Source organism: Dendrobates tinctorius, unplaced genomic scaffold, assembly GCF_039654945.1.
Source record: "Dendrobates tinctorius isolate UK_male_01 unplaced genomic scaffold, ASM3965494v1 ptg000043l, whole genome shotgun sequence".
NCBI classification, from domain to species: Eukaryota; Metazoa; Chordata; class Amphibia; order Anura; family Dendrobatidae; genus Dendrobates; species Dendrobates tinctorius.
In genome coordinates, this window is record NW_027361711.1 from 18,722,670 (window position 1) to 18,741,728 (window position 19,059).

A 19,059-nucleotide genomic window follows, 5' to 3' on the forward strand; every position below is an offset into this window, starting at 1 on the left:
GTCTGCTGGTGTCATGTTGCCTTTGGAGAGCCCCTGATGTACCTAAACAGTGGAAACCCCCCCCACAAGTGACCCTATTTGGAAACTAGACCACCTAAGGAACTTATCTAGATGTGTGGTGATCACTTTGAACCCCCAAGTGCTTCACAGAAGTTTATAACGTCCGGGCGTGAAAATAAAAAAATCATATTTTTTTTTCCACAAAAATGATATTTTTGCCCCCAAATTTTTATTTTCCTAAGGGTAACAAGAGAAATTGGATCCTAAAAGTTGTCTTGCAATTTGTCCTGAGTAGGCTGATACCCTACATGTGGGGGTAAACCACTGTTTGGGTGCATGGCAGAGCTTGGAAGGGAAGGAGAACCATTTGACGTTTTCAACGCAGAATTGGCTGGAATTGAGATCAGACGCCATGTTGCGTTTGGAGAGCACCTGATGTGCCCAAACAGTGGAAACCCCCCCAATTCTAACTCCAACCCCAACACACCCCTAGCCCTAACCCTAATGGGAAAATGGAAATAAATACATTTTTTTTTTTTTTTTATTTTATTATTTTTCCCTAACTAAGGGGGTGATAACGGGGGGGGGTTTGGTTTACAATTTATGGCGGGTTTTTATTTTTGGCAGCTGTCGCACGCTAAAAGACGCTTTTTATTGTAAAAATAGTTTTTGCATCACCACATATTGAGACCTATAATTTTTCCGTATTTTGACCCATATCGTTCCGTGTGCAGTAAAATTGATAAGGCGGTTTTATTCTTTGGGTCAGTACGGTTACAGCAATACCTCATTTATGTCCTTTTTTTTTTTGTGGTGCTTTTATGTAATAAAAACAATTTTATATAAAAAATAATTTTTGCATCGCTTTATTCTGCGAGCTAGACCTTTTTTCACTGATGACGCTGTATGGCGGCTCGTTTTTTGTGGGATAAGATGACGTTTTCAGCGGTACCATGAATATTTATATGCGTCTTTTTGATCGTGCGTTATTGCACTTTTTGTTCGGCGGTATGATAATAAATCATTATTTTTTGCTTCGTTTTTTTTTTTTTTTAAGGGGTTCGCTAAAGGGGTTAACTAATGGGACAGTTTTATAGGACGGGTCGTTACGGACGTGGCGATACCAAATATGTGCACTTTTATTGTTTGTGGGGTTTTTTCAAAAAAATGAATTTATTATGGAATTTTTTTTTTTTTTTTTAATTTTTACTTTTTTTTTTACTTTATTACATTGTCCCAGGGGGAACATAGCTGTCATGTGACAGATCGCTGATCTTTCACATCACAGATCAGCGATCTGTCACAGGCAGTGTGCAGGTTTCCTCCTTGCCTGCGCTTTGCAGGCACTGAAGAAGCCAGCTCCCTGCAAGCCCCCGAAGGTCCTCGTCGCCATCTTGGATCCGGGGACCTGCAGGGAAGGAACCCCCCCCGCAGCAGCGCTGCACATTGCGCTGCTGTGGGGGGCTCAGGGAAGCACGGAGGGAGCCCCCTCCCTGCCGATGCTTCCCTTTAACCCCCGATACACCGCGATCGTGTTTGATCGTGGTGTGCAAGGGGTTAACGTGTCGGGGGCATAGGGGCCCGGGTCCCATGGACGGGATATTACGTCTGATGTCAGAAAGGGGTTAAACAGTGGTCCCATGAGTTACAATATTTTCATAACATGATCTGTCTTGGATTAATATGACTTGAAACCACGTTTAACAAGCGGTGTTACATACACTGACAATCTGTGGCACATTATAGTGGACACAGCCAATCACCATGGGCTTCCTTCTTGTAAAAACGTCTGTTAGCTAAGTGCTTGGCTGTTTAATGACACTTCTATACTACAATACTTCTGGGTGAGAGTAATAATCCAACAATGTTGCAGCTCATCTAGCCCATGCCAGTATCTAGCTCTACCACTAAAGGAGTCTTTCAGCTTAAAGTGACTGTTCAAATCCAGCACAGGTTCTCTGTGCACCCTTGGCATGGCTGGCCATTCAGTGAGACTTTCTAGCTACTTGTTTTTCTTTTATCTCTGCCTCCCTATGGTGTAATTGAGAGCTCTGGCTTTACAGGAGCCAAAGGAGGGCGAAAGTATTTGGAGACACTGAACTGTTTTGCCACATTGTGAGTGCACCAAGCAGCTGTACTTAGTTTCCACATCCAGTTTGTGCTGAAACACTCCTTTTAAAGGAGCACTAACTCCCAGGTAATGGTATGTTACTCATATAACCTGACTGCATGTCCCTGGAAGATTCTAACTATGTGGCTTTGCATCAAGCAGACTGACAAAATACTATTTTTTTTTTTTTTTCTTTTTTCCTGCAGGACAATTTAAAGGGAAAATGCATAAATGTAAGAAAATGACCTTTGGCTGTTGTCGATCATCCTACCTCTGGGACCCAGATCATCTTTCAACCAGTTTTAGGGCAGGTGGCATGCTTGCGAGGTTGAAGTCTGTGGGAGTTATGGAGACTGTGGCGCAGGGATCTTTCTTAATGGGAAGCTGTTGCGTAAAAAAAAAAGTGCTAATTTGCAGATATGGCGTTAATCTACAGGCCAATATCGTTCTAAAGCTGTGCCGCTGCTGCCCTGAAAACCCAACTACCTGGAGGAAATGCACTTTATTCCTCCCAGCAGCCTCCGGCTCTCAGTCATAGAGGAGTGGCTTCAGTCACTGCTTAGTACATAGTGAGCGGCAGCAGTAACCAACCCCATCACTGACTGACAGTCAGTCTGTACTGATGTATTGCTGATCCGGCTGTCTGTCAGTGTTGGGGCTGGTTACTGCTGCGCTCACCATATATTGAGCGGTGATCGAAGCCGTGCCTCTGACTGACAGCCGGAGGAATAGTTAATTTCCTCCCAGTAGTCGGGCTTTCAGTGCAGCAGCCGCACAGCTTTAGAACGATATTGGCCTGCAGATTAATGGCGTTTGAGAACATGACAGGCAGGGCTGTGGAGTCGTGGAGTCGGAGTCGGTGCTCATTTTGGTGGAGTCGGAGTTGGAGTCGGTATAAAATGGACCGACTCCGACTCCTAAAATATATAATAAATTGGGTACAGTAGTTCAATGCAGGATGTGCTGAATATTTTTTCATAGGAATTTGGGAAAGTTATGAAATGTCCTATAAATGGCTGTTATATTCCTGATCTAAGGCTACATTCACACACAGCGTTTTTCCTGTGTTTTTTGAGGATACGTTTTTCAGCTGCAAAAGCAGATCATCTTTTTAAAAAACTGCATCACCTGAAAGGTTTTTGAGCTCATAGATAATGTTACTCAATAGCAAAAGCAGATTAGAAATCTGCTCTATCTATCCATTTATCCATATCTGTCTATCCATATCGTATCTGTACCAAAAAGAATGAAAACCGGGTAGTACACCAATATATATTCTGTTCTATCTAAATATCTTGATTATTGGATCATAAAAATGATTAAATGTCTGAGGTTCACATTGTACTACAATAAATTTTTCACTTAAATATAAGCAATATGTGTGGGAGTCGGAGTTGGAGTCGGTGTAAGGGAAATTGAGGAGTCGGAGTCGCAGGTTTGGCTTACCGACTCCACAGCCCTGATGACAGGTTCCTTTTAAATGTAATTGGAGATGATGCAAGACCACATCTCTGTCTTAGGGAGGAGCAGTTCTATTCTACTACCCATAAGAATGGTGATCAGTTGACAATCCCTGTTTCCTGATTTGATTGTGACGTTTTTACAGCTGGATTAGTAGAATTAATTGTCGACAGCGAAATTGGGTAGCCGATGTCCCAATGTGGTGGAGGCAGTGGGGCACATATACTTGTGCCCTGACTAAAATGTGACACTGCATGATTAATTTCTGGCACTAAATTCCTTATTCTGAGTAAAACCCTGTAACTGTGGGTGCGCTATGGAGACTCCAGTGCAAAGAATCTTTTGTAATGGGGGAATTATCTAGACATAAAATAGTGGACGAGTATGACAGTAAGGGTCACATACATTAGTTCTGCTGTGAGCCGAGTGTCATGCTACTGTGCTCCGATGCTCTCACATGATAGAATGGCAGCACAGGTTCGGAGGAGATGGAAAGTCATTTCTCCATCTCCTCCATTGCTGGCACCTGCGGTAATTGCACTGCACTCGAGTGATATCTGAGTGCAGTCCGATGATTTACATACACCCAGAGACTTGTATGGGTGAGTGCAATCCGAATCTCGGATGCCATCGCAGCATGCTGCTATTGTTTTCTCATGCTGAATCGTCGTGAGAAAAAAAATTTCAGATCTGCTCTGTCTTACTTTAGCATTGCACGCCTTGGAAATATACGCCAGTGTGAGCAAGCGCTAAGGAAAATGCCATGATTTTATTTGGCCACAGTGTGAGTTGCATTAATTGCGCAGCAATAGTTCAGCTAGTAAGTGTATATTAGAGGAATTGCACATCATGCATCAACGTTCCTGATATGCAAGGAATTTCTTAAAATGCACTTCCCTCTTGGAAGTATAAAGGCTTAAAGGAAGCTTATCATAAAAAAAAATAACAGTATTTACCTGCAGCAGTCGTGCCAGTCTGCAGATGAATACCATTATAAGCGTATGTAGGTGTCTAACTGGACGATCAGCTGACGGGAGTAAATGAATTTCTGGCCTCCATTCAGCTCCTCACTTCCAGTCAAGTGGGTTGTGCTTTGAGCATTCAGCGCTCTGCACAGTGAGGTGCTGTAGACATGTCCACTCATCTCTAGGTGACATACTGCAACATCAGCAATGGTGATCCCACCAGTAGACTGCCATATTTGTGTGGAATGTTATTTACCAGTAAATTGGCACTAACGCTGCAGGTAAGTGCTGTCGCATTCCCTTTAATATTCATTTGATAGAGGCCCTTTTACACAGGATGATAAACAGTGTCATGATCACCGATTGACAACAGCACCCTCACATATGACCTGATAACAAAGCTTCTTTACCACTTTTGTAATTTGATTGCATGCATGGTTTACACAGGGCAGTGACCGGGTACGAACCCCTGAGGGGACAATCATAGCCCATTGGCTCAGTGGTTAGCACCGCAGCTTTGCAACTCTGGAGTCCTGGGTTCAAATCCCACCAAGGCCTACATCTGCAGGGAGTTTGTATGTTCTCACTGTGTTTGTGGGGGTTTCCTCCAGGTTTTTTGGTTTCCTCCCACACTCCAAAGACTTGCTGATAGGGAATTTATAATGGTAGCCCCAATGGGACCGATGATAATGATGATGACGTCTATAAAAGGCTGGAATTAATGGTATATAGGCAAGTAAAATAAATACCTCCAAGTGAAAAGAATAAGTGGCACCATTAATAATGTTCTCCTACTTCAGTACTGCTCTCATGCCGCTGCTGGAAAGAACAGGAATTATGAATTTCATATTAGGTCTAGTGACCACTATAAAGGGGTATGGTGTATATACAGCTAGGTCCATATATATTTGGACAGACAACATTTTTCTCCTTCCTCCATGACGGCACCACGGAGAGAGAGGGGATCCGCCCCACGGGGACAGGAAACCTACCGATAAAAAGGCGGTACCTCTCTCCCGCATCAGTTGGTTTCCTGTCCCCATAGGGAACCTACAGACTTGCCATCGGATGCCGGGGCCGACCAGTCTGGAAGATGGCAGCGGGAGCCCCCTGTCCCAGCTGGGGCGGTTACCCGAGGCGCCACCGCTGGGGTCAGCGGGCCTCCAGGGTGTGCGGTGGGAGAGGCGGCAGAAGCAAGAAGATCCGTACTCTCCCAGGATGGCGTCCTCCATGGCGGCCAGAGCAGGTACCGGGGTGGGAGAGCGCCAGCAGGCGCAGGTATCCCCCACGTGCGCCGGCAGCCGGGGGAGACCACGCAACGTCTCACGCGTCGGGGGACAGCGTCGTCGCAAAGCATCTGGGTAGGCCGGGTGCGCGTGTGCAGGGGGGCGGGGGCCGTCTGGTGACGTGGGTGGCGCAAAGTATCTCTGGGAGGGATGCACAGGTGTCGCTCTCCCCGAGAAGAGAGAAGAAAAAAAAAAAACCCTTTTTCTGGAAAATCCAGGTGCTCATACAGAGGGAGTGGAAAAGGCCAGAGAAAAAGGGCCTCCTAGCACCAAAAAGGAAATACCCCTTTGAGGAGCCAAGCTGTTCGTTTTGGGTCAAAGCGCCGAAAGTAGATGTAGCCATAGCAAAAGCCTTGAAAAAATTTTCTCTGCCATTCGAGGACATGGGGACACTGAAAGACCCTATGGACAACAGGAGCAATAACACGTACAGTAATGACACTCAGGAAGGCCGTGTCCTTGTCCGGCTCAATGACAGCCTGCCTACCAGCTATCCAGTGGGCCCAAGCTCATACAATAGATCTCCAGTGGGAGATACTAGAGACGGAGATTTCTCTTCATGGGAATTTAGAAGGGCAGTTAAACATCTCACCCGTAACAGCTCGCTCTCTACAATGGTGGACGAAACCATCCAACCTATCCAGGGGGGTCCCTTGGGTGATACTGGTCTCTCAGATCCTTACTGCAGATGCAAGCCCCAGGGGCTGGGGGGCTCACTGGGACAACCAGGTAGCACAAGGAGTCTGGACAGAGAACGAAAAGACAGCCTCCTCGAATATGAAGGCGCTATTAGCAGTGAAGCGCGCCCTCCTGTATTTTCTAAACTCCCTCAGAGGCCACCACGTAAGAATGTTCTTGGACAACAGCACTGTAGTTGCTTACTTAAATCAGGAGGGCACAAGATCCCGTACCCTTATGGAGGTGACAAAGTCAATTTTCCACTTTGCAGAGGGGAACCTAGGCTCACTGACGGCATTACACATAAAAGGGTCAGACAATGTAATGGCGGACTTTCTAAGTCGCACACAGCTGAGACAGGAAGAGTGGGAGTTGAACCAGGGAGTTTTCAATCAGATCACAAAGCTATCGGGGAAACCCAACATAGACCTATTTGCCAACAAGACGAATCGGAAGGTGAAAACATTTTGTTCCATAGACCCATCCGGGGACCCGATAGCCCTGGATGCCCTCATGATCCTCTGGCATATGCGTTTTCACCGATAGCCTTAATTCCATCAGTTCTGAGGAAGATTCGGGAGGACAAAGCAAGGGTAATATTAATAGCCCCCTTCTGGCCGAGAAGGACGTGGTTCTCTTGGGTGAGGAGAATGTTCATCTCCGATCCTTGGGTCCTCCCGGATATCCCGAACTTACTCTCCCAGGGCCCAGTACTGCACCCTCAGGTGGAGAACCTACACATGATGGCATGGAATTTGAAAGGGCTCTATTAATCAGAGGCTTCTCCCAAAATTTAGTGTCCACTCTACTACGAAGCAGGAAGCAGATAACCACTAAACAGTACGGGAGGGTCTGGAGGAAGTTCCTTTCAGTATCAAAGGACAGTCCAAAGGGGAAGGTACCCATATCAAAGATCTTAGAGTTCCTGCCAAAGGGCTTAGAGCAAGGCCTAGCTACCAGCACATTAAAGGTTCAAGTGGCAGCCCCGGGGGCCCTATACAACTGCGACTTGGCAGGGAATTGTTGGGTGTCCAGGTTCACTAAGGCAGCCAGTAGATCCAGGCCCGTGTCTTCCCTAAACACCCCCCCCCCCCCCCCCCCCCCCGGGATCTAAACTTGGTACCCTCAGCCCTGACCGAGACCCCCTTTGAGCCTTTGCAGGAAGCACCACTAAAATTAATATCTCTCAAGACCTCCCTCTTGATAGCCCTCACATCGACCCGTAGAATTAGTGACATCCAGTCCCTGTCAACCTTCCCTCCATTTACACAGATTCTGGATGACAGGGTGGTACTTAGGCTGCGTCTGTCCTATCTGCCGAAGGTAGCGTCCCGGTTCCACAGAACTCAGGAAATCTCCCTCCCCTCCTTTTGCCCCAATCCCAAAAACAAGGGAGGAGAGACCTTGCACACATTCGATGTCAGGAGCTGCCTAATGGAATACTGAGCGGCCAACAGGGAGTGTAGGAAGGATAGGTCTCTTTTTGTCTGCTTCCAGGGGCCAAAGAAAGGGCGAAAGGCATCAAAGAGCACACTGGCAAGGTGGATAAGGGACGCCATCACCTTGTCGTACTCCTCACAAGGCGCGGACATTCCAGGCAGAATAACGGCCCATTCCACAAGAGCGGTGTCAACTTCCTGGGCAGAGAGCGCAGGCGCCTCCATTGAGCGGATATGTAGAGCCGCTACTTGGTCGTCTCCTTCAACTTTAATCAACCACTATTGGCTGGACTTAGCCACCTCCTCAGATCTAACCTTTGGTAGAAGGGTGCTGGAGGCAGTGGTCCCCCCTAGTAGATAGTCTCTGCAATTCTCTCCGTGGTGCCGTCATGGGGGAAGGAGAAAATCGTAGTTACTTTACCGTTAACGGTATTTCTCTGAGAACATGGCGGCACCCGTATATTCCCTCCCTACATGCGTGGGGTGCGCACTTATTGTAAATACAGTTTAGTCAAAAAGTCAAGTGGTGTCTCCTACGCAGTTTATTGATTATAGAAATTCCTTTTTCTTAAAGTGTTGTGTTAGTATTAGGTTGAAGTTCCATTAATGCTCTGTAAAACAATAATGCGGGAGAGAGGTACCGCTTTTTTATCGGTAGGTTTCCTGTCCCCGTGGGGCGGATCCCCTCTCTCTCCGTGGTGCCGTCATGGGCTCAGAAATTCCGTTAACGGTAAGTAACTACGATTTTCTAATTTCGGTTCTAGACATTACCACAGTGAATTTTAAACAAAACCATTCAGATGCAGTTGAAGTTCAGACTTTCAGCTTTCATTTGAGGGTATCCACATTAAAATTGGATGAAGGGTTTAGGAGTTTCAGCTCCTTAACATGTGCCACCCTGTTTTTAAAGGGACCTAAAGTAATTGGACAGATTATATAATTGTAAATAAAATGTTAATTTCTAGTACTTGGTTGAAAACCCTTTGTTGGCAATGACTGAACTCATGGACATCACCAGACGCTGTGTTTCCTCCTTTTTGATGCTCTGCCAGGCCTTCACTGCGGTGGTTTTCAGTTGCTGTTTGATTGTGGGCCTTTCTGTCTGAAGTTTAGTCTTTAACAAGTGAAATGCATGCTCAATTGGGTTGAGATCAGGTGACTGACTTGGCCATTCAAGAATATTCCACTTCTTTGCTTTAATAAACTCCTGGGTTGCTTTGGCTTTATGTTTTGGGTCATTGTCCATCTGTAGTGTGAAATGACGACCAATCAGTTTGGCTGCATTTAGCTGGATCTGAGCACACAGTATGGCTCTGAATACCTCAGAATTCATTCGGCTGCTTCTGTCCGGTGTCACATTATCAATAAACACTAGTGACCCAGTGCCACTGGCAGCCATGCATGCCCAAGCCATCACACTGCCTCCGCCGTGTTTTACAGATGATGTGGTATGCTTTGGATCATAAGCTGTACCACGCCTTTGCCATACTTTTCTCTTTCCATCATTCTGGTAGAGGTTGATCTTGGTTTCATCTGTCCAAAGAATGTTCTTCCAGAACTGTGCTGGCTTTTTTAGATGTTGGTTTTTTTTTTAGCAAAGTCCAGTCTAGCCTTTTGATTCTTGATGCTTATGAGTGGCTTGCACCGTGCAGTGAACCCTCTGTATTTACTTTCATGCAGTCTTCTCTTTATGGTAGATTTGGATATTGATATGCCTACCTCCTGGAGAGTGTTGTTCACTTGGATGGCTGTTGTGAAGGGTTTTCTCTTCACCTTGGAGATTATTCTGCGATCATCCACCACTGTTGTCTTCCGTGGGTGCCCAGGTCTTTTTGCATTGATGAGTTCACCAGTGCTTTCTTTCTTTCTCAGGATGTACCAAACTGTAGATTTTGCCACTCCTAATGTTGTAGCAATTTCTCGGATGGGTTTTTTCTGTTTTTGCAGCTTAAGGATGGCTTATTTCACCTGCATGGAGAGCTCCTTTGACCGCATGTTTCCTTCACAGCAAAACCTTTCAAATGCAAGCACCACACCTCAAATCAACTCCAAGCCTTTTATCTGCTTAATTGAGAGTGACATAATGAAGGGATTGCCCACACCTGTCCATGAAATAGCCTTGGAGTCAATTGTCCAATTACTTTTGGTCCCTTTAAAAACAGGGTGGCACATGTTAAGGAGCTGAAACTCCTAAACCCTTCATCCAATTTTAATGTGGATACCCTCAAATGAAAGCTGAAAGTCTGAACTTCAACTGCATATGAATGGTTTTGTTTAAAATTTATTGTGGTAATGTCTAGAACCAAAATTAGAAAAATGTTGTCCCTGTCCAAATATATATGGACCTACCTGTATAATTTTTAAATATTGATATTTCAAAAGTACCGTAATATAAAAATGCATTTAAAATAAAACCTTGTATGAACTAAAGGTCATTTTCTGATTACATATTTCCCTTTAAGTGAATATTTAAAGCTGATCAGCGCTCTCGTTTGAAGCTTAGCAACCATATAAACCTGTAAGGTTGCCTTGGAACTTGATAGCTTATCGCATTCGCTTAATTACAGACGCATTCATCCTCTGTATACTGTGGCTTGATGCTGCTGTAGTTTTTTTTCACATTTCTATATGCTACTCCATAATGAAAAAGAAAAACCCTTCATCATTCCTCAGCAGTGAAATGAACCAAGGGATCCATCTCGAGTAGCTGCAGGAATTTCTGGGGCAGCGTTACATAACCATGCTCTTTCCAAGAGCTCTGCAGTCTCTGCCTAGCTTGCTGTGTTTTTTTTTTTTTTTTTTTTTTTTTTCCCCTAAACCCTGCAATGCAACAAAACAAGGCTGGAAAGTGCGGAGAATAAACCTCCTGAGGACGCCACTCTGACAACATTCGCAGTTTACTTTCTAGTTGCAGAATAACGGCAAAATGTGGATTCCTGTTTGATCAGTACGATTCCTCCATATGCTTCACATACCGTCGTGCTGTTACGTCACTGTATCTGATGTGAGAAGCATACCAGAGCAATTTTCTCTAATGGGATGCTTGATGTTTCTTAGTCTGCACCCTTGAACAATAAGCGTACTGAATTGAAGTAAGATGCTGCAAATGTATTAAAAGGTATCTGCCTCTTTAGGCTGACCATACACTGGAAAATGAAATCTATGCCAGCTACTAATAAGCTGGCATATATTTCAGCTACAGTTTATTCCAGTTTTCTGGCTTCAAATTAGTACACTTGTTGTTGTGGTACTATAACCACCTCCTACTTTTTTTTTACAATTTAGATACAGCAAACCCAAAGGTCCCAAAATATTTGCACAAATACATCAGAAAACTGGCATAACTGGTAAGCATGACTGATAAATTCCTCTGTCAATTTATTTGACGTGATGGAACCAGGAAAAATGATCAAGTTTTAAGGTACTTAATATAGTTTACACACTTGTTCAGTCTTTGTTGCAGTGGTTAGTAGCTACCAAGAAAGAGAACAGTGTTCCCTAATGCCAGTGGGGCCTTTTGCAGCAGGATAGTTCTCACTGTAAAAATTGCTCCGACATAGTTTGAAGAATATTAAAGAGTTCAACATGTTGATGTGACTTCCAAATGCACCAGAACTCCATTCAATAAAACACTTGTGGGATGTGCTGAAAACACTAATCTGATCCATGGAGGTCCTACCTCACAAAGGATGTACTGCTATCATCATGGTGGCATCTGACACCTTCAGAAGTCTTGTAAAAGTCCAGGCATCGACATGTCAGAGCTATTTTTTGGCTGGATAAGACAAACCTACACAATATTAGACTATTCGGTGTATACAACACTTATAGGGGTTAGCAAAAATACAATTCTTTAACCTATCACAAGAAGATATGTCAGCCTTTATTTTCTGCTCAAGAAACAAGTTATAGGTTGCTGCTATTGGATTGTTGAGCAATGGTGGGAAATTTGCCAAGGCCTTCTGAGTTTGCCTTGCTCTTACAATTCTTAATTTACAAAGATAGTTCTAGATTATTTTAATTTGTGAGTCTATAGGCTTCCAGACAATATAACTGCACTTACACTTAATTATAATGCAGAGATATACTTTTGTAACTTCCCATATAAAGCTGGAGTCACACATAGCAACTGACCAGCGATCCCGACAACGATATCAACGTGTCAGGATCGCTGGTAATTCGCTATGTGATCGCTGGTGAGCTGTCAAACGGACAGCTTCACCAGCGATCAGCACAGTGACCAGCGCTCAGCCCAGTGATCAGCACGCGACGTCGCTGTGTTCGTTAGTTACCAGCGCGCTGATGCAGGCAGCTGGTAACTAACGTACACATCGGGCATCTGATGGAAGAAGTGTCCAGCGGTTTCCAAGAGCGATCAGCGATACCGGCATATGGCCGATCGCTGTCACACACAGCGATCTCGCTGGGGAGATCGCTGTTGTGTCACAAAACTTGTGACTCAGCAGCGATCTCGCTAGCGAGATCTCTATGTGTGATGGGGCCCTAACTCACTATTGCTTATCAGTATATTTGGCCTGTAGGCTCTATGTACAGTTGTGTGAAAAATTGTTTGCTCCTTCCTGACTTTTTTATCTTTTGCATGATTGTCACACTTGAAAGTTTCAGATCACCAAGCAAATTTCAAAATTAGACAAAGATAACACAATTAACCACAAAATGCAGTTTTTAAATGAAGGTCTTTTATTAAGGGGGAAAAAAATCCAAACCTACAGGGCCTGTGTGAAAAAGAGATTGCCCCCTAAACCTAAAAAACTGGTTGGGCCACCCTTAGCAGCAACCACTTCAATCAAGCATTTGCTATCGTTAGTTATTGTTAATAAGTCTTTTACAATGCTCTGGAGAAATTTTGGCCTACTCATCTTTGCAGAATTGCTGTAATTCAGCCACATTGGAGGGTTTCAGAGCATGATCCTCCCTTTTTAAGTTCATGCCACAGCATCTCAATAGGACTTTGACTAGGCCACTCCAAAGTCTTAATTTTTCTTAAGTCATTCAGAGGTGAACTTGCTGGTGTGCTTTGGATCATTGTCCTGCGGCATAATCCAAGTGTGCTTCAGCTTGAGGTCACGAACAGATGGCCGAACATTCTCCTTCAGGATTTTTTGGTAGACAGCAAAATTCATGGTTCCATTTACCACAGCAAGTCTTCCAGGTCCCGAAGCAGCAAAAGAGACCCACACCATCACACCACAACCTCCACATTTTACTGTTATGACATTTTCTTTTCTGAAGTGCTGTTAATTCAACACCAGATGTAATGGGACATAAGTTGATCTTTTTGGAATCTGTCTCATCAGTCTACAAAGTATTCTTCCAAAAGTCTTGGGGATCATCAATATGTTTTTTGGCAAAACTGAGATGAGCCTTTATGTTCTTATTGCTTAGCAGTGGTTTTCATCTTGGCCTGCATGGCAGAGTTACATTTTTGCCCAGTCTTTCTTATGGTGGAGTCATGAACACTGAACTTAACGGATGCAAGTGAGGCTATACAGTTCTTTGGATGTTGTTGTGGGGTCTTTTGTGACCTCTTGGATAAGTCGTCACTGCGCTAATGGGGTAATTTTGGTCAACCGGCTACTCCTAGGAAGGATCACCACTGTTCCATGTTTTCGCCATTTGTGGATAATTGCTCTCACTGTTTGCTGGAGTCCCAACGCTTTAGAAATGGCTTTATAACCTTTTACAGACTGATAGATCTCAATTCCCATTTCTCATTTTTTCCAGAATTTTTGGGATTGTGGCACGTTGTCTAGCTTTTGAGAATCTTTTGATCTACTTCACTTTTGCCAGGCATTTAAATTTCTTGATTAAGTACAGGTATGGCAGTAATCAGGCCTGTGTGTGGCTAGGGAATTTGAACTCCACTTCCCAAAGATGTGATATACCACAGCTGATTTATGTTTTAAGGGGTAAGGAGGTGGGCAATCACTTTTTCACACAGGGCCCTGGAGGTTTGGATTTCTTTTTCACACTGCATTTTGTGTTATCTTTTTGACTAATATTTAAATTTGGTGATCTGAATCATTTAAGTGACAAACCTGCAAAAGAATAGGAAATCAGGAAAGGGGCAAACAATTTCACTCAACTGTAGGTGTCTCATAATCTTTGTCCACTTTTGTACAGTACCATTGATAAGTTTACATGCCAACATGACCTGTCCCATTGAGTCTTTATTAAATGATAGCCAGCACTATTAAACTGGTTGCTTGATCTCTGGTCTTGATCAATTGCATCTAATGTTCTCATTTTATTAATGTTATCCTGTACAGCTGGCTCATTGCAATTCTGTCCCAGTTAAATCCTTTGTTTGGACCACAGCTGAATTCTGAAGTGATCTATTACCTGAAAAACCATTGGCCTTAAACCAGCTCACCATTTCAAGGTAAGATATGTAATTGGTCAAGGATATGTACACAGGACAGCTTTGTAATACAGGAGGATGTAGTTCCCAAGACTTCTTGTATTTCCTATCATTTTAAATCACGTTCTGTTTGACGCTATGAATGCTGATATGAATGAAATCGGACAGTTGAACATCCCTTAGACTCGGCAAACTGTTAAGAGCCCAACCATACATCAGATTAAGGATGGCTAAACCCAGTGATTTCCACAGGACTGTCCTACAATCTAATGTTCTGGGGGACTCCTGATTCTCACACGTGAGATCAGGAGAGATGAGTATTAGGTGGTTTTAATTGAAAATGCATGATCCTTTGTTCTATAGGTACATAAGTCACTGTCAGACTTAACTGGCTGCAGTTTTCTCCCCTCTCCTCATTAAAAACACAAGAATGCTCATCCACGCTCTTGAATATGGGAATCGGGTGAGGTAGCTGTTAGCTGACCGCTGTGTATGGAGTGAATTTCCAAGTGCCTGATCCTTTTTTTTCCTCAAGGAATATGATATGAGCTGCAATCAAGGCCATTCTTGCTCCCCTCTCCTTATTTAGAGCACATTTATGTTTGGCCCAATCATATAAAAGATGTCAACTGACAAATATTGACTGTGAATGGACGCTGTAGAGACACGGGGGGAGGGGGGGTGCCTTGGTCGGCTAGCCGCAACCGTATGAACCAGGGATAATCCTGCCGAACGCCAACTCTTTTAATGTGGGCATAATGCTACTCGGACAACACAGGGTGAGAGTAAAACAGTGTGGCAATGCTTTACTGAACCACAAAACTGCCAGATAACACGTAGAACAGTCCCAGCAAAATACCCTAAGATGTTGCACATTAGAGTCTCACCTTCCACTGACTCGCCGGGATAATGGCAGCTGTTACTTCAGAGCTCCCATGGTCGACTAACCCACCTGTGGCACACAGAGAGAAGGTAACGACAAGCATAGGAAGATGAGTCCATTGAGGTACAAGGCCAGCTGACCCCGAGGGTGACAACCTGGCTTCTCCAAACAACTCCATGGAGTAAGGAGAGCGGTGGGTCCCAATCTTGGATTTCTCCAAACGTATCCATGATTCAGCAATGGTCAATGGAGCATATCTGTATTCTTCCAACCGGGGCCAAGGTGCCCTAGGATGTTTCCTGTAGAATGATAGCTCTGTGTCCCTCATGATAGAGCCATGATGTACTGCCAGCAGTCCTATAGGGTCCCTTGGATGTCTTGGCAGAATCTTTGTTGCTCTCTCTGTCTCTCTCTCTCCATGTAACCTATTTTTATACTAAACGAGTGTCCTTCAATTCAGTATTTACTATAAATGGTAAGAATAGAGATGAGATTAAGTAGCATTACTTGGTTATTTTATCTATTTGCATAGTTTTTCCTTTTTTTTTTTTTTTTTTTTTTTAAGTCGGCAAACTAGTCTAAACAATGCATAATTAGCATATCAGTAAACCTCACTAATCAAGCATAGGAGCACAGTATGCTATATCAAATGTCAGCTTACAAGTCCATATTACAGGTTTACACAAGCAAAAGTCTGTTTTCTTTAACAACCAGAAATTGGCACTTAAATTCAAAAGTCAGCATATAGATAATGAGTCTATTCTTCCTGGCTTGCTAAAAATAGTCGTCTGGTTAATTAAGACAAAATGATGTGTCTTCACATCAGCTTTATAGGGTTATCCATAGAATTGAAAGCTAACCCCCTATTCTTGGGTTAGAGGATAACTTACTCATAGATGGGGTTTGGCCACTAATACCCTCAGGGATCCTGAGAACATACAGAGCCCTGTTTTGAACCAAGCTGAGGCACGCATGCTTGATTTTTATGCCTTTTATTGTCTATGGGAATACTGGAAACAGACAAACGTATACACTTTCTCGGCTAGTCCCATAGACAATGAATGTGCAAAGCATGTGCAACCAAAGCATTCAAGATGGGACTCTGCAGAACCCTATTCTCAGGATCCCTGGGGCTTTTGTGAGTAAAAATGAGTCCAGTGAGGAAGAACATGGGTAGAACTGAATAGTGTGGATGTTGTCTCCTTATTGTGTCAATTTTGTGTCGTATCAATGGACTTATTCTAAATTATCTGTTTTGCTCTCTTTTTTGTTTTTCAGGAAAATGACTCGATGAAGATTTGCCTTAATGTTTTCCAGTACCTTAAATGCCTTAATATTTGTATTACTTGAATTTTCGCAGTTAATGCATTTCTAAATCTTGGCTACTATGCTTCCTTTTTCATTCCTCTAAATATTAACTTATGTTTTTTGTTTTTTTTTTTAATTGGGATCCTACTGATTGTACTTAAGGGTCTATTTGGAACTTGACATCTTTTAAACAAATACTAGGGACATGAGTAACTGGAAAAAAAGAGAAACTCACAATTTTTCCTTTGTTCGTCATGACGGATTTGTTATGAGGTGGAAATATCCTATGGTAACGTGGCTGTCTTATTGGCTCAGTATTACATGCACGAACTTCTGTAGACATTGGGTGACTTTGGTCATCCTATCAACGCCATGGGTTACAACAAGGAGGCACAGAGGAAGGGGGAATATATATTAATATATTTTAAATTTTCTGACATTTCCAATGTTTGCTTAAAATTGCTAAAGTTCCAGAGCACCCTTTAATCTGCAACATCACCAAATAATTTTAGACTTCCTAAATCCCCGAACAAACCATTGCATTCAGTGGGTAAGGGATTTTATATATTTTATACATTATTGGACACTAAGGCTGGAAAAATAGTGTTCTGTCTTTTTTTTTTCTCTCCAGTATTGAACGATCTCCAAATATGTGTACCCTATTTATGTAATTCCTTCATATTTCCAACAAAGTACATTCTGTTCCTGGTTTCCATCATTGCCACAACTCACTTTGTGCCTTTTAGTCTGGATCTTGGAATTTGTTTTAGTAGAATAAAAAACAGTTGTATGGAAATCACGAGTTCTGTTTGTCTTAACCTGAGTGTAGTTTTTCATGTGAAAGATTACTTACACGAAATGATTAAAAATATTTGTACTCCTGAAATTGACAATTTAAAAGGTTAATCCCGTAATGGCAATTTTTTTTTTTTTTTTTTCAAAGCACTGTCTTTGCATTTGCGTAAAAATTGTGAATATATATTATAAGGCCAACTTTGAAGTATTTTGTAGTCACTTTGTCTTTTTATCCTCTCTACCTGATGGGTGGTCCTATTTTTATCTGCTAAAACTACAGCAGCGCATTGCTTCTTCTCGGTGCTGTAGGCCCCTTCTGTTTCTTTCCAATATAGAGCAATCTCAACACTGGCCATTTTTATTTCTATAGTTCAGGTGATAGTTAAGAATACAGTGCCTGAGACCCACTATTTAACCAATATTCATTACTATATCTCATTGATGGTTCATGGGGATCTTCAGTGCATGACCATGCTCTCCCATGCGTGCATTGAATTAGGTGAGCTGTGGTGCATGACAGCTATCATGTACCACAGCTGAAGGGTGAGCTATACTTATGGGGGTGATAGCTGCAAATCAGTGCAGATGGGAAAATAGGTTGTATTTATCACACATTATTTCTGTATGTGCTGAAAACATGAGACCACATTGTGATTTTTGGGAATAACTTTTTGAAGAATTGAAACCTGGAAAACATGTCTAATGCAAAAACTAAATTGTGGATTACTTTCAGAGTGTGGGCTGAGCAGGCATATAGCTTTTGGCAAGAACATCAATACCACTGCCACCATTTTTTCTTTTTCTTACGAACACCACTTGGTCTCGACGTGTTACAGATTCTCCACTCTGACAATGAACTAGGCAGACCACACAGCCAGTTCTCACGTTCACCACTCGCCGTTTTGAGAGGCCAGCAATATGCCTGCACTGGGTTGGACACTAGCACAAACGCCACCCAGCTTTCCTGAGCACATGATAGGTACTCTTCTTGCACTCTTAGAGCAGCAAGTAACACATTACATTTTAGATTTAATATACAAATACTACAGTGCTAAAGTAAGTGTATACATGGCAAACCGTCTTTAATCACTTAGCTATTTCACATACAGCTGAATTGCCATGATCGCAGTGAACAGAAGTGATGCTTGCCAGTTGCTATGCTTTATCCGAGCCTACATTATTAATCAGACTTTTCTAAAAATAAGTTTGGGTGGACAATATTATTTAAAGACAAAAATGAAAATTCCAATAAAATTGGTGATAATGGAAGCTTTTGTTGAATTGCATGGCCTTTCATTAGACCTTATTTTCTCCAGTCACCTTCCACGACAGCTACTTCGGATGATGTCTTCCCCGCGCTAATAGGGGACAGGAACACAAAGAGGTTAAATACCCCTCCCCTTCCTGCAACCATTAGTGTTTTTCTGTCCCCTATGGGGCATGAAAAGGTCTACGATGGTGCTGCCGTGGCTGGCGATCGGGAGCATCCCACGTCCAGTACCAGCTGGAGATACCTGTCAGATGCTGGGCAGCTGAGTTTGGGGCCTTGCTCTCCTCTGGTGGCTGCTCCCGTCTCCGGCTGCATGGTGGGACTCGGGACTCTCCCGCCTCTCCTGCGCCTCCTTCGGGGGTAAAGCGAGGCCGTGATGTGCGTGCCGGGGGCCTCCAGATGGCTGCCCGGCTTCCTCCTCCATGCTGCTAGTTCCTGGGGGGCTCACGCTGGCCGGGGGTGGCGTTCCTCCACTTCGGGCG

The 19,059-nt window shown here is 43.4% G+C and overlaps 1 protein-coding gene across 2 annotated transcripts in view; it reads left to right on the top strand.

The window, feature by feature from the left end:
- The window catches only part of ATP6V0E1 (ATPase H+ transporting V0 subunit e1), a 29,862-nt gene extending 12,554 nt beyond the window's left edge, over positions 1 to 17,308 (top strand). The window contains exons 3-5 of one of the 2 annotated variants that reach the window (XR_012232109.1): positions 11,225 to 11,286; positions 14,230 to 14,342; positions 16,483 to 17,308. Coding sequence is in view for 1 of the 2 variants with exons in the window: in XM_073575228.1 (XP_073431329.1) it covers positions 14,230 to 14,323 (94 nt within the window). In the remaining variant the exon portion in view is untranslated. The remainder of the gene's footprint in view (positions 1 to 11,224; positions 11,287 to 14,229; positions 14,343 to 16,482) is intronic. The other variant, XM_073575228.1, reaches the window with a different exon arrangement.
- Positions 17,309 to 19,059: the final 1,751 nt, after the last annotated feature.